The sequence below is a fragment of the Rhinolophus ferrumequinum genome, chromosome 17, assembly GCF_004115265.2.
Source record: "Rhinolophus ferrumequinum isolate MPI-CBG mRhiFer1 chromosome 17, mRhiFer1_v1.p, whole genome shotgun sequence".
NCBI lineage: Eukaryota > Metazoa > Chordata > Mammalia > Chiroptera > Rhinolophidae > Rhinolophus > Rhinolophus ferrumequinum.
This window is the reverse complement of record NC_046300.1, coordinates 42,797,777-42,819,251: the sequence shown is the minus strand read 5'-3', so window position 1 is coordinate 42,819,251 and position 21,475 is coordinate 42,797,777. Positions and strand designations below refer to the sequence as shown.

The 21,475-nt window shown below is 39.5% G+C and overlaps 1 protein-coding gene and 1 pseudogene across 2 annotated transcripts in view; both read left to right on the top strand.

Annotated features, from left to right (window-relative positions):
• Window positions 1-21,475, top strand: part of ATG7 (autophagy related 7) — a 215,687-nt gene that overhangs the window by 81,028 nt on the left and 113,184 nt on the right. For both annotated transcript variants that reach the window (XM_033132876.1, XM_033132877.1), the window contains exon 17: window positions 2,199-2,279. In XM_033132876.1, coding sequence (XP_032988767.1) covers window positions 2,199-2,279 — 81 coding nt within the window. The remainder of the gene's footprint in view (window positions 1-2,198; window positions 2,280-21,475) is intronic.
• LOC117037077 (putative N-acetylated-alpha-linked acidic dipeptidase) lies at window positions 17,189-18,037 on the top strand (annotated as a pseudogene).

Genomic DNA, 21,475 nt, shown 5'->3' with positions numbered 1-21,475 from the left:
GATGATAAAAAGTGACACTACCTCAGAGCTGTGTATTAGAGAAATTAATCAGGAAGGGAGAGAGTTCACCTGCGAAGATGCCGATTAGGAATCTGTTGCCATCAGTTTGAAAAGAAAACTTTCCTTTTTTAAATTACCTGGAACTAGAATTACTTTGACTGAGTTCTGGGTCTTTTGATACCAACGTGGTGACTTTGAAAGGCCTCACACACAGATGTTATCCTACTTCATTTCCTGGGAAAATGAATCACAGTTTCCTAGTAAAGAGCTGTCTGAGGTGCTAAACAATGGTGTGTGGGCCCTTGTTTGGCCAACCCATTCACTTTGGCTCCTTTTTCTTCTCCTATTGTTCACCACCTGTGTTTTTGTTTATATTTTCTCTTTGCTTCCTTCCTCTCCTTTTTCTGTCTTCCTTTTGCTCCTAACTGGGTCTTCTATCTCCCTTCCCGTCAGCTTTCCCTCCCCACCTCCAGTCATGAGACAGTTTAGCAGAGAAAATTACCAGTATTTCTTTGCACAATGTAAAGAAAGCTTGATATTGGCTATATGAGAGAAAGAGAATGAAGAAACCTTTTCATGAAGCATATATGGATGCATTAACAGACCGTGTCAAGGAGCATTTTAGTGGAAATCATGCTACATATGATCAAGTTTTTCTCTCAGTAAATTTTATATTAAATGAACATTCTTTCAAGCTATAACTTCCAGATTTCATGCCTATCTCACCATTCCCATTTGTGATTTGTCACTAAAGTCTTGTCTGCCAGTTTGATGTCTTCTGTTTTGATGTCCTGAAGAGCAAACTTAAGACCCTGATTGTGCTTCAAGTACTGCATTATAAAATGGTCACCACATTCTTGAGACATAAGGAACTAAAAGATTGTCACATTTTAGAGGTTCACAATGAGGTTATCTAGCTTATCCCAACTATTTAATATAGCCTCTCGACCAAACACTCTTTCAATATTGGATTAGGACGTTTAATATTGATAAGGACGTTTAAAAGATGGCTGCAAGGCATTTCCGTCATAAGTTAGATTTTCCAGTACGCACAAGCAGTTAGACTGTTAGCTGCAGTGTGGGCTTACGGATGGAGTTATCTAAATTCGGAAGGAAGCTAGTTTCTATAAAGACTTTATCGGGCTTTGTTTTTGTTTTGCAGGGAGTGTTGGTAGGGTGGCTAAAGGCAACACGAGGGCATGGGTTGGTTCTTTTGCTCTATTCAAGTGAGACGTTTAAATTTGTGTTGAGACCTAATGTTGAAGACAAATGCTGGGATATCCAGAGAGAAAGGGAAGGAGGGAGGGAGCCCAGGCCAAGGCCTGGCCAGGTTTGGCATCAGGAGGGCCGCTTTTGCATCTTAGCTTTCCACTTTGTTTTCCTGAGCCAAGTTCCTTCTCCTTTCTGAGCTGGAGTTTTATCAACATAAAATGAGGTAATTGGAAAGATCACATAAATTAGCTCATTAACTCTTGAGAATACATTAACTCGTGTTGTCTGGCTTTTTATAAATGAGTCCTGTGGAGACTTTAGAGAGTTTGCCATTCATGTTTTTAGTAATAATATTTTAATGACATATACAATATTTATGTCTTGTAGTCCAGATGAGTATGCTCAAGGTGGCACTGTTTCCCCATAAATTTGGTGATTTTTTAACATTCTATTCCTGTTTCTAGTCAAGCAAGTAAGTGGATATGCTATATTCAGGACTGTGTCTGCTTTCTGTAAGTCCCCTTACTTTGTGGAGCTCCACTCAGTATTATATCCTAGAAATACACACTTATCCCATATTCACTATAACCTATATATGAGAGTATATATAACCTATGTATGAGAGTTGAGTCAAAATGAACTAGTTGACCTGTTACATTTTTGAAGACATTTATTAAAATACTTTAGATTTTATAGCTTTCTTTGTGTATTTTGAAACCAATTATGTTTTTAGGTCACAAATATGTGAAAAGCTTGTAAGCACTGGTTGGTTCGTTCCTAACGGAATAAAAGATGGAATAAAATATAGTTCATCCTCACACGGATTATAGTACAAGGGAAAATATTTATGTTGAACTTCATTTTCGCTAGTGATCTGTGTCAAGGCCACCGTATCGTTTCTTGCTTCTTGTCTGAAACTATGCATGCATTTCACAGGTGGTGTCATTTCGGGCTTACTGTGAATTTTTTGTTTTGTTTGTTTTCAGATCCGAGGATTTCTTTCACGGTTTGATAATGTCCTTCCTGTCAGCCTGGCATTTGACAAATGTACAGCTTGTTCTTCCAAAGTAAGTCGTTCTGCATTTAAGGGACTGTTTTTTAAATGAGCTCGTTAGCCTTAACAGCTGGAGGCATTGAAACCCACTCAGGGCTTTTTGGGAGAGTGGTGGGGTCTAAAAAACCAGAGAGAATTTTGTTTTCATTTATCTGTATTCATTCTCGCAGAAGCACCGGCCTGAGAAAAATTGGTTTATAGTACACAGAGAGAGACTGAATTAGATGTTTTAGTTCTGTATCAACACTTGTATAAGGGTAATTTTGACTTGAACTTCCTGGTCTTTGTTCTTCCCTCAGAGGGTTTCTCCCTCTCATGGAAGATCATATAGTAACTTTTAAGTGTTACTCAGAGGATGGGGGAGATAACCAGGCAGTCCTGGTGGTGTGTCTTTTGGAGATGTATATAATGACAAAGAAAAGTAAATGGAGATTAGGGCCCTGAAGGGAAGCCAATAAAAGGGCCCATTCAGCTTTGATCTTTCCAGGGCTCTAAAAATAGAGCTTGTGTGCCCTCCATTGTAATGAGAAACGGCTGATATATCTCAAAACTACAGTGATGGCATCTCATTTGTTAATAGGCTTTGAGATGGTCTGAGTTATTTTTACATGTATGCTGTGTGTGACAGCAAATTTCCTTTTGGATGCCTCTTGAAGCGTTCTAACACCCGGTGATTTAACCTGGGCTTTTAAAACTCATGATTCTTGATAAAACTTTCATGTTCAAGTGTTATGCACAATAATGTTGGGGGTCACTAATCCCAAACTCTGGCCTCTGGGTTATAATTTGGGACTTCTTTGCTGTGCAGCCTACATCTGGCAGTGAGGAAGGGATTGAATTCTAGGGACATTTCTCCACTCTGAGTGATCTAACTTTGTTTTTATTTATTTATTTATTAGTTTCAGGTGTACAAAGCAATGTAATAGTTAGACATTTACACCCCTCAAAAAGTGATAACCCCCCCAATCTACTACTCCTCTGACATCGTATATAGCTGTTACAATAGCATTGACTATCTTCCCTATGCTGTACTTCATATCTTGTGACTATATATATATATGTGTGTGTGTATGTATGTATATATATTTAATTATAGTTAACAGTCAATATTATTCTACTTCAGCTTCAGGTGTATAGCGCAGTGGTCAGGCATCTATGACGTGATCTCCCTAATAGTCCAGTGCCCATCTGGCACTCTACACGATCTTCACAACATTATTGATTATATTCCCCATACTGTATTGCATATTCCCGAGACTATAGATTGTGACTACTAATTTGCACTTTCTAATCCCTTCACCTTCTCCCCTATCCCTACCCCCCTCCCATCTAACTTTCTTTGAAAACTTCATTGGGGCCATAACTTATGAGAAGCTCGATCCTGACCAGTTTATCTGAAAAGTTAACTCAGATTTGACAAACAATGTTGATAAAGTTGGTTAATTTGAGGTGCTCAGAAATTTAGAGTAATTTTCTTTCTTTTTTCTTTTTTCCAAAGTAAACTAAGCTCCTGCTTTATCATCCTGTATCCCGTGTATGTTGAGATTTAAAGCTCACCATTTGTTAGTAGTTACTCATGAGCTCATTCTTTCTATAGTTGCTTTAAGGTATCTCCTATCTGCTCAAGTCAAGGCTTCAAGGATGTCCATCTGCACTTCTGTCTTTAATTTTTTTTTCTTTGAATGGCTGAGCTAATTGGTCTCAAAATAACTTGGCAGTAGTATTAATTTTCATATTGAAATCGCTTGGCACAGGTGCCAGTTTTTCTGTAGCTTCATGTAGATCTGGCTAGTCAATGAAATAAAGATAATTGGGTTCTCTAAGTGAAATGCAAACACTCATTCTTTTTTGTTCTAGTTCTAATTAAATTAGCCCTTGAGATACTGTTTAAAAGAATCATAAGCAGGCCAGCTGACTGAGGTCCCTTATATTCTTTGAAAGAGAATAGCTCTGCATTTTTCTTTCGCACTTATTGTAAGCATTAAATTAAGTATAGGTATCACATTTTTGTTAGCAAAATTATTTCCTCTTGGTGGTCATTTTGAGAGTCTTGCTTTATATAAACATGCTGGACAATTTAATACAAACTGACTTGGATTTTAACAGCTGTGCTATTCCCATAGCGATCACTTTTCATGTGGTCGGGTATTAAATTTCTTTTGTGCTGGAAAGGTTGCTTCATTGGTACATGTATTTCCTTACAGTAGAAACACAGCATTTACTTACTTGGCTAACTTCTTTATTCACATAGGAGAATGTCGTTCTCTATTATCTGTAAACCCAATATTAATTCACTGAAATGACAACTCCAATTACATTTTCGTCTCTGTGCATGTGAATTTTTTTAATGCGTACTTAGCATAATATTTTTTATACTGAGTCATATCATAGTTGTTGTTGTTTCAAAAAGATTCTTTGGGGCTAAAAATGAATTTTGAAAAATTCTCCTTAGACATCTATGAAGTAATTTTTTCCTTTGGTAGTTTTTAGTATTTTTTCTTTTCTTTTTCTTTCTTTCTTTTTTTTTTTTTTTACCTAGGACCAAGGCCGTACTTCTTTCTTGCTTTAACCACAAATACAGACAGAAAGATTGGGGAGGTAGAATAAGCTCTGCTGAGTAATAATGCTCCTGTTTGTGTGTGTGTGTGTGTGTGTGCGTGTGTGTGTGTAAACACAATAGGTGTGTTTGTTTAAACACACACACGCACACACACACCTTTTGTAAAGCCTGAAATGGGCAAGAATATAGTTCTCTGCTTCTATAGCAGGGAAGACTGAATCATCTACACATAAATCATTTCTTATCCTGTTTGATTTTAGCTTGGCATATAGCCAGGTGAATTGTTCTGTCTTACAGAAAAACTACTAAAGAATCTGGAGGGAAGTGAGGAGTTACTTTCATTCCAATTTCTGTTGATTGCCTTGCAAGACCTTCTAAAATGACTATCTACCACTGGTATTTCAAAAAACCATATTTGAAGCTATATGAATTGGTTTTTAATTCTAAAAAGGAATATAGAGCCAAATAGAGTTTTGTGGAGTCACTATCACAGGGAAAAGTATAATTTTGAAACCAATATTCTTGAAAGAATTTCTCATAATACATTGAGTTAGTTTGTTGTTATTATCCTTTCACCTAAATATTTTTTGGAAAGTTAGGGTATTTGGGGGGTATTTTCTATTTTCATATAATTTTAAACTTATAGAAATGTTGCAAGAATAGTACAAGGAATTCCTATATACCCTTTAGCCCTATTCACCCCAATTGTTTACATTTTGCCCCATTTGTGTGTGCGGGTTCCCTTCTTTCTCTGTTCCCCAACCCCTTTTCTCTTTTTCTTAAAACTTTGAGAGGAAGTTGGAGACATTGTGGTCATTTACAACTTAATACTTTGTTGTATATTTCCTAAGAACAAGGAAATCCTCTTACCTAAACAAAATACACTTATCAAATTCAGGCAATTTAATGTCTGCACAATACTATTATCTAATTCACAGTCTAGATTTCAAATATTTGTACTAGTAATGTCCTTTATAGGTTTTTTCCTCCGAGACCAGGATCCAATTCAGGACCAAGCAATTGCATTTAGTTGTCATGTCTCTTTGGCTTCCTTCAATCTGGAAAAGTTCCTTAGCCTTTGTCTTTCTTATCTTCAGTGTTTTGATATTTTGCCAGTTATTTTGTAGAATTTGCCTCGATTTGGATTTGCCTAATGTTTCTTCATGATTAGATTCAGGTTATGAATTTTTGGCAGGAATACCAAAGAAGTGATGACATATCCTGGTGTCAGAAGGTACATGCTGTGTTTTATTCCCTTTGGTGAATTTTCCCCCTTTCTGTATTTGTAACTAACTTCTCCAACAGTGAGAAACCTGGCTCCCGTTATCCTAGGTATATTTACTCACTTGCTGAAGTCTAGAATACACAGAAAGTAGTTTCAAACTTGCTAGCCCATACTACTGCAGAACATAAACCTTCTAACTAGTTTGATATTTGTTCATGGCTCTTTTTTTCTAGGTAAAATTTATACAGTGAAATGTATGAATCTTAAGGGAATTCTATAAGTTTTGACAATTGTTTCAACACCCATGAAACCCACATTTCAGTCAAGACAGAATGGTTCCATTACCCCGGAAAGTTCCCTTGTACCCCTTCCCAGGCAATCTTCGGGGAGAGGAGCAGTATGTTGAATATTGTTGAATATTGTGATCATTCTTTCCCTACAAGGAGAAAGCTAGACACCTTCTGGTATTTTATGTAACAATAGCCTTTTTTCCGAAACCCAGAAATTGACTAAAAACTGCTCTCAGATCTGCAGTCCGGAGCAGGGCTGTGCATAAAGAGACTGCGGAGTATTCTTGCTCTTGTTGCATAGTTCTGTCACCCACAAACTTTGTGATATTGCAAGAACAGCCTGTTAGGGAGAAGCAGGCTCCAGACTTGGTTTTCATACCATCTGGGACCTGTCTGCTGCACAGATGTAGCAAGATGTGCCCAGAAACCTGATCTTGAGATTTTAATTAGTGATTAGCAACCCTAATAATATACTCTTTCTGGTGTTTACTATGCAATGGGCTCGTCTGTTGATGGGTTATGATTAAACTTCCCAAAGTGACTTATTAACTTTCTGTGTGCATCTGTGTACGAGTGTCTTGAGGACTGGTGGGGAAAGGGTGGTGTAGGAATCGTACATGTTAGCTGCTATCACCCTGTGGTAAATTATACTTTCTTTTTGCCTTTGTCATAGCCAGCCTGTGCACTTATCTTTTAATATTATATAATCCTACCTTTCTCCTATTTTATTTCTTTATAAATGAAAAAGATTGAAATACCAATGTTAAACTCAGCTATTTAAACTCTAAGAAAAACCTCTGTCCCAAAGCAACCTGTTGCCTAACAGCTCTGCAAATGCACCATTTAGAGGACAGAAAGGCAAATCGTAGATTTGCAAGGAAAGGTTAAAATCTTACCGTATATTTATTAGCAGGCATTCATTTATTCAACTGACACTTGAGTCCCTGCTGGGTACCAGAGCTACAAAGATGATTAAAATAGCCACTGCCCTCAAGGAATTCTATCTAGAGGGTGAGACAGACCTATACACCGATTCTGATTTTCCTTGTATTGTGATATGCTCTGCAGTCAAGGCACGTCCTCTTGTTACGGTATCCTAGTACCAATTTTATAAACGGGGAAGACTAGGGAAGGCCTTGCAGAGAATGACTTCTGAGTTGCTGTTAAAGGATGAGTAGGAATTTATAGAAACACCTGGGAGAGAGGGCAAGAGGAAGGCATTCTAGACAGGGAGACTTGCATGTATAATAACCAGAGTCAAGAAAACATGGCACATTTATGAAGTTGTGCAGTTATAGCAGTTGTGACAGAGCCTGGGGCACCTAATTCCCTACAAATTGTCCTCTTGGCTTGGTGAGTACCATTGAATTTTCAGCTATCCTTGAGTTGGAATCTGGTGTACTTGGTCTAAGACATGAGGCTGCTGTTCTGAATTTTACAATTCCATATAAAACTCCTTCTTACCCAGCACCAAGCTTAGGGGGTTTCCTACCCTAAGGAATCGGCAGCTGCACCAGGGCGGTGTGGAGGCCAGGAAGTCGGCCGGGGGATTTCCAGAGGCCTGGCTTTCCTCCATGGCTGGCGGGCTGAGTGACCACGAGCAAGGTGCTCCCCCCTCTGTCCACCTCCCTTTCTTTTTTTGTTCAGTGAGTCAGTTGGATGAGATAAGCTCTGGCTCTCTATTGACACTCAAAGTCACTAGCTTTTATATTGTCTTTATTCTTTATCCCACAGTAATCCATTTTAATTATAGACAAAATCAGCAAATGTATTTAAGGATTAAAAAGATAATCAACTGTATTACAATCACGCAGATCACTGTTAGCTGTTGATCTCTACCCTTCTCGACTTAAAAAAAAATCTATATGTATATAGGTATATGTACATAATTTTTCTCTCTGAACATTCCTATTGTAAGTTTGAAATTAGAGAGAGGGATTTATGCTGTTGCATCGAGGATACTCCTGCTCCTCTGATGAGATAGAGTTTTAAATCTCAGTCATTCCCAAGGACTGTCCTTGGAGGGCCCAATCAGAAGAGCTCTCCAAAGCTTGTGCCAGGAATTTTTGCATACAGCTTCTCAGTGGCAAATGTTACTCAAAACTGGGCTGCAGACAGGTTTTCCTTCTCCTTTCCAAAAGGGACATAAATCTCTGATTTGGAAAATGATGAGTAACCCACAGGTTCCCTTTTCCTATCTCATTTACCCAAGGAGGCCTCAAGTCTTCTGTTTTCATGTGTGATGGATTCCATATGTATGGTCGTGTGGTGTAAACTGCATCCCACATCTTATCCTTAGCAACTAGTGTTTCGCCAATCTCCAGAACTGCTTGGTTCCCAAAAGGAGATGGAATATCTTGCCAGAGCCAGTGTGGAGTATTTAGTTACAAGCTCTAACCTCAGCACTCTTGGCTCTTCACCTCCTTGACAAACCTTGGACATTTCTCCCTTTGCTTCAATTTCCTCATCCATAGAGTGGGGAAAATATTTTCTGTTTCCCAGGGAAATTGCAATGGCTGACGTGTATCCAGTTCCCTGTGACCAAATACCAAGGCCTTTGCCCACTCCTGGGACTGATGTTGACATCAGAAATAAGAAGAAAACAAAGACCCCTGTGATCACATTAGGTCTCCCAGGGCGTATGGAACCCTTTCTGGGCTCACTGTTTGTTCACAAACAGGTACAATGAGAGAGGCTGGATTGAAGGTCAAGCCTGCCCTGGCTTTGAGAGGCTGCAGAAACCTCCCATTAGGGCTTGTGATAGCTACTGCCAGAACCTCTTCTGTGATTGCAGGGAACTCAGCCTTGCTCATGACTTCTGACCTGTGGTCTTCTGAGACCACCAAATCAGTAGTTGAAGCTTGTGCTGCCTACCCCTTTCCCTGTCACCTGTGGTCACAAAAGCACACCAGCTTTTTGCCTAAACACATTTTTGTCCCTACAGGATCCTTTTTACCATCCACACCAGAAAGTGTAGGACTGTGTTCTATGTACACAGTTCCACTGGCTGCTTGGCCCAAGCGTAGTCTTCAGGTTATTGGAAACCTGGGTTCCTTTTCGTTTGGAATTAATCTCATACCCTTTTAGGCTTCCCCCCAAGCCCATCCTTGACACAGTAGTTCTTAAATTTTTGGAGTCATCGACCCTGTTCAGACTGATGAATGCAATAGACCATGCTCCCCGCAAATATGCAAAGCCACGCAGACAATTTCAGTTTTGCAGACAATTTCAGTGACTATATGTAGTCCCCAAAACATGCCTTGGGTCCTAGTGAAGAACCCTTGTTCTATGAGTTTTCCTTTGGTGCCATTGCCAAGCTCTTCTGGATGAGACACTGGGGGTGAGTATTGCAGCCAGCCTCAACCCCACCGTGACCTCTCTGTATAGCTTTGAAAGGTTACCATCTCTTTGGGGACTCATTTTCCTCAACTGTAGTAAAAGGAAGATGTAGGAGCTGATCCAACACTGGGTTTTATTTTATGACTCATCTGATAGAATCTCATGATTAGCTATTTCATGTTTTTTTTTTGTTTTTTTTTTTTAGGCTCAGCTGCATCCAATTGGGGGACAGGGTAAGAGAATAAGCTTGCTTAGAGTTCTAAGAGTTAGTTCTCCCTACTCTAGTAGTACGTTGATTTGACTCCTGATGGGGAGGGAGCCCAACTATCATCTGTTCATGTTCCATCTTTCCTTTTTATTTATACAATACATTTATCTTCCTCCCTTCTCGCTCTACCCTTAATACCTTTGGAAACTAGGGAGGGAGGAACATGGTAGTAACTACTGGGTTTTTGAAATAAGGGAGCCATCTAGCTTGAATTGGAAGACCTTTTATGGATGTACATGCTAGTACATACACAGGTTGTATACAATATATATGGCTATTTAAAGTGAAGGTTTTAAACACCCAAATATATATTTACAAGAGTTTATTTTAATGACTATTGTCATAGCAGTTTAGTCCCAACAAACATTGGAGGTACTATTTCATAACATATTTTTGGATGACACCAAGGTAAATAAGGCAGCCTCTGAAGTTTCTGATGATACCCTCCAGATGAGAGAGTAAAGTTATATTGCATAATTATATAATTCAAGTATATCAAGTTATTTAAACACCTTTACTCAAGAAAAGTTCCGAGCTTGGAAGGGGTAACTAGTTTCTAGCAAGTGGTAAGAACTGATTAAATATGTTTTGAATGGTGAGAAAAATGAGTGAATGGTTTGGTAGATAAAATGAGTAGTGCAACAGGAGAGAGGGAAGAAAAAAAAGCAGCCGCTAGGCCTGTGCCTTCGAGGCACTCTCAGTCTGGTAGGTAGCTAAGACTCAGTAGCATGGTGCTGTTTGCCTACTCGTGCAAAGGTATGAGATATCATTAGGCCATAAATGGTAGTTATTATTGAATGTTACGTTTCAGGGTCCTGCATATTTATTCGGCTGAGCTTCTTTCCAGCTTTTACTATCTCAGTTGCTTTAGTTGATGCTTTCGATGATTTGTTATTGTGTTGGAAGATCATTTCCAGAGTATATTAAGACGGGGAGCCTTTGGGATTCATCAGAGATGATTTAGGCATTTTATGAAAGGGTACATTCTTTCAATGAGTTCTTTGAAGGGTTTTTCTTGCTCTCTGGCAGAATTTTTCAGTGTCAGTGCGCTATTTTTTCTAAAGCATCTTTCAATATCCTGTCCAGGTATTTCTAAAAGGACTTAGACCGATAGTCTTTTTTTGGCCATAGAAGATGTGAAAGAACTGTTTGAGGACATCCTATTCCTAAAGTTATTGTTCTTATACCTTGTTTATATAACATTTTATGTGATGAGAGTGATAAATTCTAGAATGCCTGGCTTTCCCTAGTTCTAAGTAAGTCTTTCATCATAAAAATTTTAAGTTTTTTTCTTCACCAGGAAGGAAAGACTACGTACTTTTTTTTTTTTTTAACATCTTGAATTTATAGCCATCAGACTAAAGTTGGGAAATATCTTCTCTGTAGTCCTAAAATGGCTGAAAGTGGCCAAATATGACCAGTCACAGGAGAACAGACATTGCAAGTTTTGCAAATTAGAGGAATTATCTTGACACTGTATAAGTGTGTAGCAAGCAGTGCTTTAAGGAATGGCAGCATCATTGGGATAACTGCCCATTCTCCTGTGAGGACTGCTTTGAAGGGTATGCTGAATAGATAGACATGGGCCTACAGTCAGAACTCAGCTGCCATTACAGCTCTAGACAACATACGGTCGCTTTGTAGTTGACTCTGGATTCACTGGCGCATGTAGATATTTTAAGACCTTTCTCGGCACTCCAACTTGGGATAGAAATCCATGTGAAAGTATATTTTTGTGTTATTTGAAACGGCAGGAGGGAAAATTTGGGTTTCCCCCAGTTCTCAGTTTTGCTTTACATTTCCCTTTCCTTTTATGTCAACTCTTTCATGGAGGACCCTGACAGGAGACAGTAACAAAACTAGGGATTGAGGCAAGTCGCAATTATTCAGTGTTGCATTAATACCTCTCGCATATCCCAAACCTGGAACATGAGCTCAGCGTTGCTCTTCCTTGAAGAAGAAAGCCTGACTAAAAGCCATGCCTAAAATGACCACTGTGTCCATATCCAGATCTTCTGTTATTCAGTTTGACCTGACGGACGTGTAAGCGAGTTTTAAAAAAATAAATGAATGCAAAATGACTTACGAGTAGAATAACGTACATAAGTAAGAAAACAAAGAACAAAAACACCCCACGTCACTTGGCTCTACCAAAGCAGTAACCGTTTTATTTCATAACTTCTGCTGTTTTTTGCCTAATCACTCACTACTTATTGAGACTATCCCAATAGGCACTTAATACCTGAAAAATAAGACCTACATCACCCTATTACCCTCCCTGAACAGGGACTGCAAATCCCAAGAAATGGGCCCTTTCACAGTGTTCCCTGGGGAGGCAGTGTGAGTGTTTCAGTTCTGCTGTGCTCGCTCGAAACCGTTGACAAGTTCTTCTTGGGAAATTGCTTCAGATCTCACAATATTTTCCTCTTAATAACCTCAGCAGTGGTGACTTCTTGACCTTTGAGGGTGGGTTTGATTTTTTGGAAAAAGCCTGAAGTAATTTGGAGCTGTGTGTTGTGAATAAAGGGGAATAGCAATTTGCAAGAAAAAAATTTTAAAAAATTTAAAAAGAACTGCAAGAGCTTTATACAGCTTGTGGGTCTGAACAAGTGACAGCCCCAATGCAAGGGAACTCAGAGTACACCAACCTCCTGACACCAGCTGGCTGACAGATAACGGGACGTGTTGATGTGGTCTGTGCCTTAGAAACCAGCACTGGCTTTAGAGACATTGCCGTCTACTAACAGTGACCTGTGACAAGCATCTCAAACTTTGTTATTGTGTTGGAAGATCATTTCCAGAATTTCGCTTCAGTTTCTCAGGTGGAAGAATAGTTAAAATACTGTGTTAGTGGCGATGGAGATGAAATGAGAGCTTGTATGCTGAGTGCCATGGCGCTCTAAATCTTTTCGATTGCTCCTTTGTATGAGCAGAGATCAGTGCCGTTCCCATTTCCTTTCATAAAAGCACTCACTTCGTAATTTACAGCCATAACATCTTTCCATCTTCAGAAGCTGACAAAAAGAGAGGGGAATAAAAAAAAAAAAGACAAAAAAGGATGAGCAGTTCTTTTAAAAGTGCATGGCCTCAAGAGGTGAGCAAGTATTAATGTGTAGGTCATTGGATTCTTTTTCTTTCCTTTCCCCTTTTCAAGTAGGCTGTTCATGTAGGGGTTTATTATTAACCAAAATGAAGCTGAGGTTTACTGTTCCCAGGGGGTGTACACTAGGCAAGAGGGTGAATCCTCTGATTTCCTGAAGTATCTGTGCAGGTATCTGAAACCAATGTCAGGCCCACAACTTGAGATGAGCTGACATAAACCTTGGGAATGCCTTCTTAGCTGCGTGCCCTCTGAATTCTGCATTCCTCTGTGCTCTTAGAGGTAGGGACATAAGAGATCCAGGATGGTAGTTCTGGGACAGCCCCAGGCCTGCTGCCTGTCAGTGCAGTGGCTCTCGTCCCTGTCCCACACTGCTTCTCAGAAGACTTTTTTGTCTCAGCCCTTTTGCTTTTTTTTTTTTTTTTTTCTGTAGCTATAAATGGATTGGGAGCCAGTGTAACATGAGCAGGGAGGACCAGCTGCCTTGGCCCTTGGCTTAATCTTTTCAAGTGCTGCAGCATTTCTCTCTTCCTTTAGCATCATCTTAGGGATTTTTTTCCCCCAGTGTCCCTTTCATGCTTCCTGAGAAGGGGCTAGGAAAAGGGCTTCCCAATCTGTCAGGCAGAGAGAACACGAGGCTCAGAGAAATTACATTAAGGCCCAGGATTTCAGCTCACTTACCTGCCATATTAAACATCTCTCAGACAATGATATGGCAGGATTAACTCACACTGACAGAATTTCAATGTATTATTTTTTGGGGGAAAAGATTCCACTTTTAATTTTTGGCAGTTTTGAGGACTGATTGGTTAAGTTCCTTGGTGAAGGAATTGGTTAACTTTCCTTGGGGGACTTGTCCTTTCAAAGGGGAATCCTGACACCCAGAAGAATGGATTTCTTATGATCACATTTTCAGACTGTATCATCAGGAAAAACATGTGGGCTAGAGCAACTTCTAGATGCCCTCCAGCACAGATGCAGCATGAGAGATAAGAGTTTCAAAGTTTTTCCTCAAGAAATTGTTTATGGCAAACATAGTTCACTTTCCCATTTTGGTTCATTTTAAGCTTAAATATTTTTTAAAACATTTGTAGGGTAGAGATATACAGCTGCTAATAATCCCAAACTGGACAGTACTGTGTTTTTGTAAATGCGAATGTTTCTGTTTTACATTTACTGAGAAAGTAGGATAGTAGTCTCCCATCTATTCTTTTGAATACAGATATTGTATAAATGGCATTATTTTGAGTAGAATACAGAGTCCAGGTGGTTTGGAGAAAATCATTGGGCAGGGGAGAAATTGGGTATCATTGCATTCCAGGGGCCAAGAAGCAGAATGGTGGTAGTTTTGACAAGCTCCCAGACCCAGCAAAACCCGCACCCCAAGGCTGTCTCCATAGCTTCCTGTGGTTTTTCTCACTGAAGAGAAATAGTCTTTCTCTTGGAGGGTCTAGGATGGCAAGATTATACATCAACTCCATCAGCATGATATTCCTGCCTTGAGGTTATGTCCCAGCAGGCTTCATTTGGGAAATTTGATGCATCACAATTGTTACAGACTGAACTGAGCCAGTTTTACTGCTCCCAATAGTACAGATCTTTTGGGTAGAAACTGGTAGCTTCCCGTGATTATAGGCTATCATGCTACCATGTGGTCTATAACACTAAAGTCAAGTCTCGGACCAAATTTTGCCCCACATATGAACATGTATTAGCACGCGGGCACAAAAGCTAGTCATTGATCCCGTTCCTATAGACTGAGAAAACCCCAACCTTCGTCCTTTCCATATGTATCTCACTTCCAAGGTTCAGGAGAGACAGATGCAGACACAGTCTCATTCCAGGACATTTCTAACCTTTGACCTGTATCAGGTGATGGAATCCTCTGTGAAGTGTCCAGACTCAGGACCAGAACCTTAGGTCCCAAGGGCTGCTGCAAAGAGCACTGGGCTACCCGGTTTGTCAGATTCTTATAACCCACATGTGCGGAATAAGGTTGGAAGTCCCTGTACAATATTTCTAGCCAATCCGTATATCTTGAACACTATTACTGTCATCAGAAAAATTATTTCTTTATACTGATTAGGGAACCCTCTGGTATACATTAGGATAGCTGTAGCTGATCCACTCAGACTCTGGAAGTTGGACTTCTAATTAGTCTTTCAAATGTGAGCCAGCCACATCTGAATTATATATTCCTGATTAGGATACCTCAAATACTAACTAGTTACCCCTAGGAGGGAGAGGGAGAGTGTATAGTGTACATTGTATGTACACACAGTATGTGTGCTGAAGTGTTTTCAAATAAATTATAGATAATATAATAGGTATCCCTTTGTTTGACCCTGGAATTTTGTGTCTTCTGTAATATTGCCAGCCATTGATGAGTGATCTGAAATGTCCGGTGACCACTGGCCAGCCATGATGAATTAGCCAGAGACATGGATGAATGGTTCACGGGGCAGAGAAATGAGGGGAAAGAATTCTAATTCTTGTTAGTTTGTAGGCTTTTTCAAGCTCTTTTGTGTTTCTTCATCTGATCTTCTGATATGTGTGGTACCGTGTTTCCCCAAAAATAAGACCTGGCCAGACCATCAGCTCTATTAATGTGTCTTTTGGAGCAAAAATTAATATAAGACCCAGTCTTATATTATATTATGTTATATAAGACGAGACGCATTAGACACATTAGAGCTGATGGTCCGGCTAGGTCTTATTTTCGGGGAAACATGGTAGTATTATCTCTCCCACCAAATTTTGCAGACAAACCTTCGTCCAGAGTCGCAGAGTGAGTAAGAGATAGGAGCTGTAACTTGAACCCTTGTCCTCTGTATTTCCTCTGCACTAGAAGGGCAAGTGTCTGCCAAGAAGAGCGATCACGATTCTTCAGAGAACACCATAGCACTTTTCCATACCTAGGGGCAGTGCAAGGTCAAGCCAGGTACCAAGGATATAATACATAAGCGAATGCTGGGAGGTTAGTACTTTAACTAGTGATAAGTGACACGATTCAAACCTGCTCACTTAATAAAGTTACCTACAGAAACTACATAAATTATTTTTTAATCTTCTTAAGTGTCAAAGAACTAATAAATTGTGAGGGATTATTGAGTTGAGAGTTGGGAAAGAATGTGAACACAGAGGAGTGAGCCTAGCGCTGGGACCACTTTTGTCTTAGGGCTGGACATATGCTGATCAGGAAAAGGAAGTTGAGAGCCTGAACTCACCTTTGGTGTCCTTTCGAGGTTAAAAATTATAGTCTGGGTCTTGTCAAGCTTGGGAAACCTGGTAAACCATATCCCACTTTGAGTTGGGATCCCCTGAAGAGATACACCCAGGAGTGAGGGTAACTGGAAGTAAACCAACTCTCATGTTGGCTGCTGCTCAGTTTCACATTATCTGAGTGGCCTAGAAGCCTTAAGGCTTCCTCGGATTAAGATGATTCCACTTGGCTAATGCCCAGAGGTGCCAGGTAAAAGCAGCGAAATCTTCTTTGAGGAAGATATCATGATTTTAGTCCTCAGATCACTTCTACAAAAAATTTTTCAATTACAGTGTCAGAAAAAAATAAAAAGCAAAGAAAGCAGTAAATATGTGGGTAACTCTACATGAACGTTGACTGTATGAGACAATACAACGTTGGATTTTTTTAAAATAGAGAGAGATTTAAGCTATGGGACAAAAATAGCATAGCATTTGGGAAGAGGTAAATGGAATTAATCTATTCAAGGTTCTTACATTGTCTTGGGGGATGGTAAAGGTGTCGGTTAATGTTTGACCTTGGTAAGTCAAGGATATATGTTGTAATGAATAGACTAAACACTAACAAATAGAAAAAATGTGATAACTTCTAACTAATAAAGGGAAAAAAAATCTAATGAGAAAATTTAAAGGAAGAGAAGAAAAAGGAACATAGAATGAAAAAAAAAGATAGAAAACATAAGGAGTGGTAGTAGACTTAAACCCATACGCATCAGTAATTATATTACACATAAGCTGACTAAAAGCTGTAATTGAAAGACAAAGATTGTCAGACTAGATTTTTTAAATTATATGCATTATGCAAACAATATATCTTAGATATATGGATACAGAATGCTTGAAAATAAAAAGATGTGGAGCTCCTGGGTTAACGAACACATGGAGATTCAGGGAGAGAAGTACACCTCACTACACGTCGACATTCTGCACCCTTTCCCCATACCTCGCCTTGTGCATCTCTTCCATCTGGTTTTCCTGAGTTACATGCTTTTAAACTAAACTGGTGATCTAGGTTAGCACGTTGGGATCTGGTAATGACTTTGAGGTAGTCCTCCAAAGACTTGCAATTGTTTCAGACGGAGAACGCAATACTAAAAATTGCACAGCAAACAAATTCAGCAGCTGTCCACTGTAACAGTGTCTATGAAACATACGAGTTATTGGGAAAGTTTTATGATCCAACTTCTAAGTACCACCTCGCTGCGGCCCAGGTTCGAGGAGGGATGGTATTTAAACTAGTAGATTCCATAATGCTCCCTTATGACTGTCAAGATTATGCTATAGTTTTAAGAAAGTATGCTGACAAAATCTACAATATTTCAATGAAACATCCATAAGAATTTAAAACATACAGTGTATCATTTGATTCACTTTTTTCCTGCAGTGAAGAACTTTACAGAAATTGATTCTAAGTTCTGGGAGAGACTCCAAGGCTTGGAGAAACAATCCAGTATTACTGAGAATAATGAATGATCAACTGATGTTTCTGGAACAAGCATTTATTTATCATTTAGGATTATCAGACAGGCCTTTCTATAGGCATGTCATCTATGCTGCAAACAGCCACAACAAGTATGTGGGGAGTCATTCGCAGGAATCTATGTTGCTCTGTTAGATAGCAAAAGCAAAGTGTATCCTTCCAAGACCTGGGGACAAGTGAAGAGACAGGTCTGTATCACAGCCTTCACAGTGCAGGTTGCCACAGGGATTCTGAGAGAAGTAGCCTAAGTAAGGGTTCTTTAGAGAGCCTGTATTGAATTGGTGTGGTATATCGCTAAAAGAATCCAGATGGGTGTACTACTAAACTGAAAATTAAAGTTGTGTATAAATAAAAAAGAAAAAAAAGAAAATGCTGTAAAAATGTATACAATGTAAACACTAATCACAACACAACTGGCGTTACTGTGTTAACATCAGACAAAATAGACTTTAAGGCAAAAAGCATTACTATGTATTACTATCACTTTACAATGATAGATTTTAATTCACCAGGAAGATAGAATTCTTAATTTGTATATACCTAATAACATGGTTGCAAAATATATAAAACAAAATTTTACAGAACTACTATGAGAAATAGACAATCCATAATCACCGTGGAAACTTTTAACAAATCTTTCTCAGTCATTGATGAAAGAAGCTGTAATGGAAAAACAAAAGTTTTTTCCTTCCTATGTGCAGAAAAACCCAGTTCTTTCCTACCGTGTTTCTCTCCTGTGAGTCTCCTTTACTACTCACTCAAAACATTTCACTTCTGCTCACCAAATGTGTGGAGGTTTTTCTCCACACCAGGCAATTCTCTGTGACACGAGCTGGGTGTCCTGCAATGTAACTCAATTTTGGTATCAAATCCCGTAAGTTAAGGGCTCAGTCTTATAAGACTGCCCCCCACACACTTCTGATGCCAGTCACAAAGCCAGGTTGTCGCCTGTGCTTCTGACCGACTGGCTGTTAATCAGAGGTTCCCATGATCCCCTCCTTCCTTGGGTTTGATTAATTTCTTGGAGCAGCTCACAGAACTCAGATAAACATTGTACTCACTAGATCGCCATTTTTTTTTATTTTTATAAAAGGATATAACTCAGAACAGCCAGATGGAAGAGATGCACAGAGCATGGTAGAGGGGAAAGGCATGCCGTTTCCGTGCCCTCTTTAGATGTGCCGCTCTCCCTAAATTTCCATGTGTTTACCAACCAAGAAGCTCTTCAAACCCTGTGCTTTCAGGATTTTTATGGAGGCCTCATCATGTATCATGATCGATCATTAACTCCATTTTCAGCCCTTCTCCCTTCTCAGAGAGTGGCTTCCCGTCATGGCTTGGTCTTTCCGATGACCAGCCCTTATCCAGAAGCCTGCCCAGAGTTGCTATATGAGAGCAAAGGACACTCCTATCACTCAGGAAATTACAAGATTTTCAAAAGCCCTGTGGTAGGAACTGGAGTCAAGACCAAATGATAGGGGTGGCCGGTTAGCTCAGTTGGTTAGAGCGCGGTGCTCTCAACAACAAGGTTGCCGGTTTGATCCCCACATGGGCCACTGTGAGCTGCGCCCTCCACAACTAGATTGAAACAACTACTTGACTTGAGCTGATAGGTCCTGGAAAAACACACTTAAATAAGCAAAAGTTAAAAAAATAAATAAATAAGAAGCCCAAATGTTAGGTTAAGAGAAGCTCCTAGTGTTCTTATTTAGGAAATTACAAGGGTATAAAGAAGAGTAAGGAAGTGCTTATCTCACAAGTGAGTGTTTACCCTGAGAGAAGCAAGTCGGAGGTTGTCATGATTGGGGAGCGGCTTTGTAGGGGCTTCTGACGTGCTGCTGTTCTTGGCTGGGTAGGACTCATGCAGAGGTGCACTCCACAGTATTTTAAGCTATGTATTACGTTTGACTTTTTTGTGTTATTTCACAAGGAAAAAGGTTAATTAAATGACCAGCAGGCATAATGCATTCAGGTTTTTGCGGGCATGCCATCCATCCTTTGCAGCTTTGTTTGGTTTTGTTTGCCAGACAGGAAGAGTCTCAACCTGACATGGCTTTGCGGAGCATAGTCATCCTAGCCTGACGGCTTCTAACACAAGAGTTTCCAAAGAGTAGAGGTGGCCTGTTGGTGGATCACACACCTCAACAACCTTAGGCCTTCAGAGACGGAATCCAGACACTCACCTACACCACACCTAATTTAAGCCAGTGCATGTGTGCTTCTTGAAACAGTGACTCTACTATCTGTTGTCTCTTATGCTGGGTACCCCAATACACAAGGTGCTAGGCCAGTGAATAAATGAATGGAGAGGACTCGATTGAAGACAACAGGAGATGAAGGGGGACTGTCGCCAGCTAGAGCTCCGGTTCTCTCTGAAGGGCAGCTGCAGACCAACGCTGGCTGATGGTTGTTGACTTGCAGACATTTGGGAATAATGCTGCCAGATCTTCTGAATTTTTTTCTTAAACAATAGGTGGAAATCTGAATTTTAATGTGAAATTGCCTGATTTTTAAGTGCTAATTCAAGCATATCCTCCCCTCCCCCAAATACTCCATGAATCAAGCCAAACCTGTGTCTGGGCTGTTTCCAGCCAACGGCTATTAGTCGAAAGCAGTGACCCTCAAGGGCCATGCAGATGAAGACAGAAACAATGTATAAAATAATTTAATATAATCAAGTACCTAGTTTTTCTCAATGGAGCTTGCCTGCCAAAATATGTGCTTGTATAATTCTCAGTTCCAAAATGAAAACAAATTCGCTGACCCCAAATTCACACATTACAAAAGTCACCCGGGGTAATAATTTTCTTAATGAGACCTGGCTGTCTTGCAGGGGAACTGAAAACCTTTTACCATAAAGAATTTATTAAAGGGATTGACTGAAACTGCTAAGTAAACAGTAATATCACCCAAAGTAATTTCTTTTAGGAAGAACAGCTGAAAAAATGAGTTTTTAAAGTTAATTTAAAGGGAACGCACATGCTTCTTCATGGGTTGAGTCTCAAGAGAATGTGCTCCTGTTTAGATGTAAAAGGCATTTTGAAAGTGTAATCTGGGAATTTGCTAGAAATGCAAATTCTTAGACTCCACCCTAGACCTAACTAATCAAAAACCCTGGGGATGGAACGTAGTTCTTAGAGTTTAACAAGCCCTCCAGTTTGAGAACCACTGCTCTGTAGTCTTTGTGCTTTGTGACTTATTTTGAAGAATGAATTTAGAAAGTTGTGCTTTGTTATATTAAGGTTTCAAGTGTAATTTTTTTAAAAGCTTGGAATCCTCCAAGATCCTTCTAAGTATATCTACGGTTTGTTACAGTCATATATGTATGTATGTTTTAGTTTTAAAAGATGACTGAAAAAGAAAAGTTGCATCCCTATAAACTTCATTTTAAAGTGAGATTTTTATGCACTTGTAGATGTAGTTATATCCCTTTTCTGCCTTTCTCATCTACTCATATGATGAAATAGAGGTGTATGATTTTCAAGGGTATTTTTTACTGTTAAGGACATTGGGGGGAAGGTAGGGAAAGAGGTGATCGAGAGATTATATTTTTTGAGATGGTGAGGCATTTCAGCGTGTTTGTGTTCAGATGAGAATATTAAGAAGAAGGGATAGTTCTTGTCTGATTCCTTCTGTTTAGATAATGAAGGATGAAAAGAAGTCATTTAAGAAATATCCTTGTACCT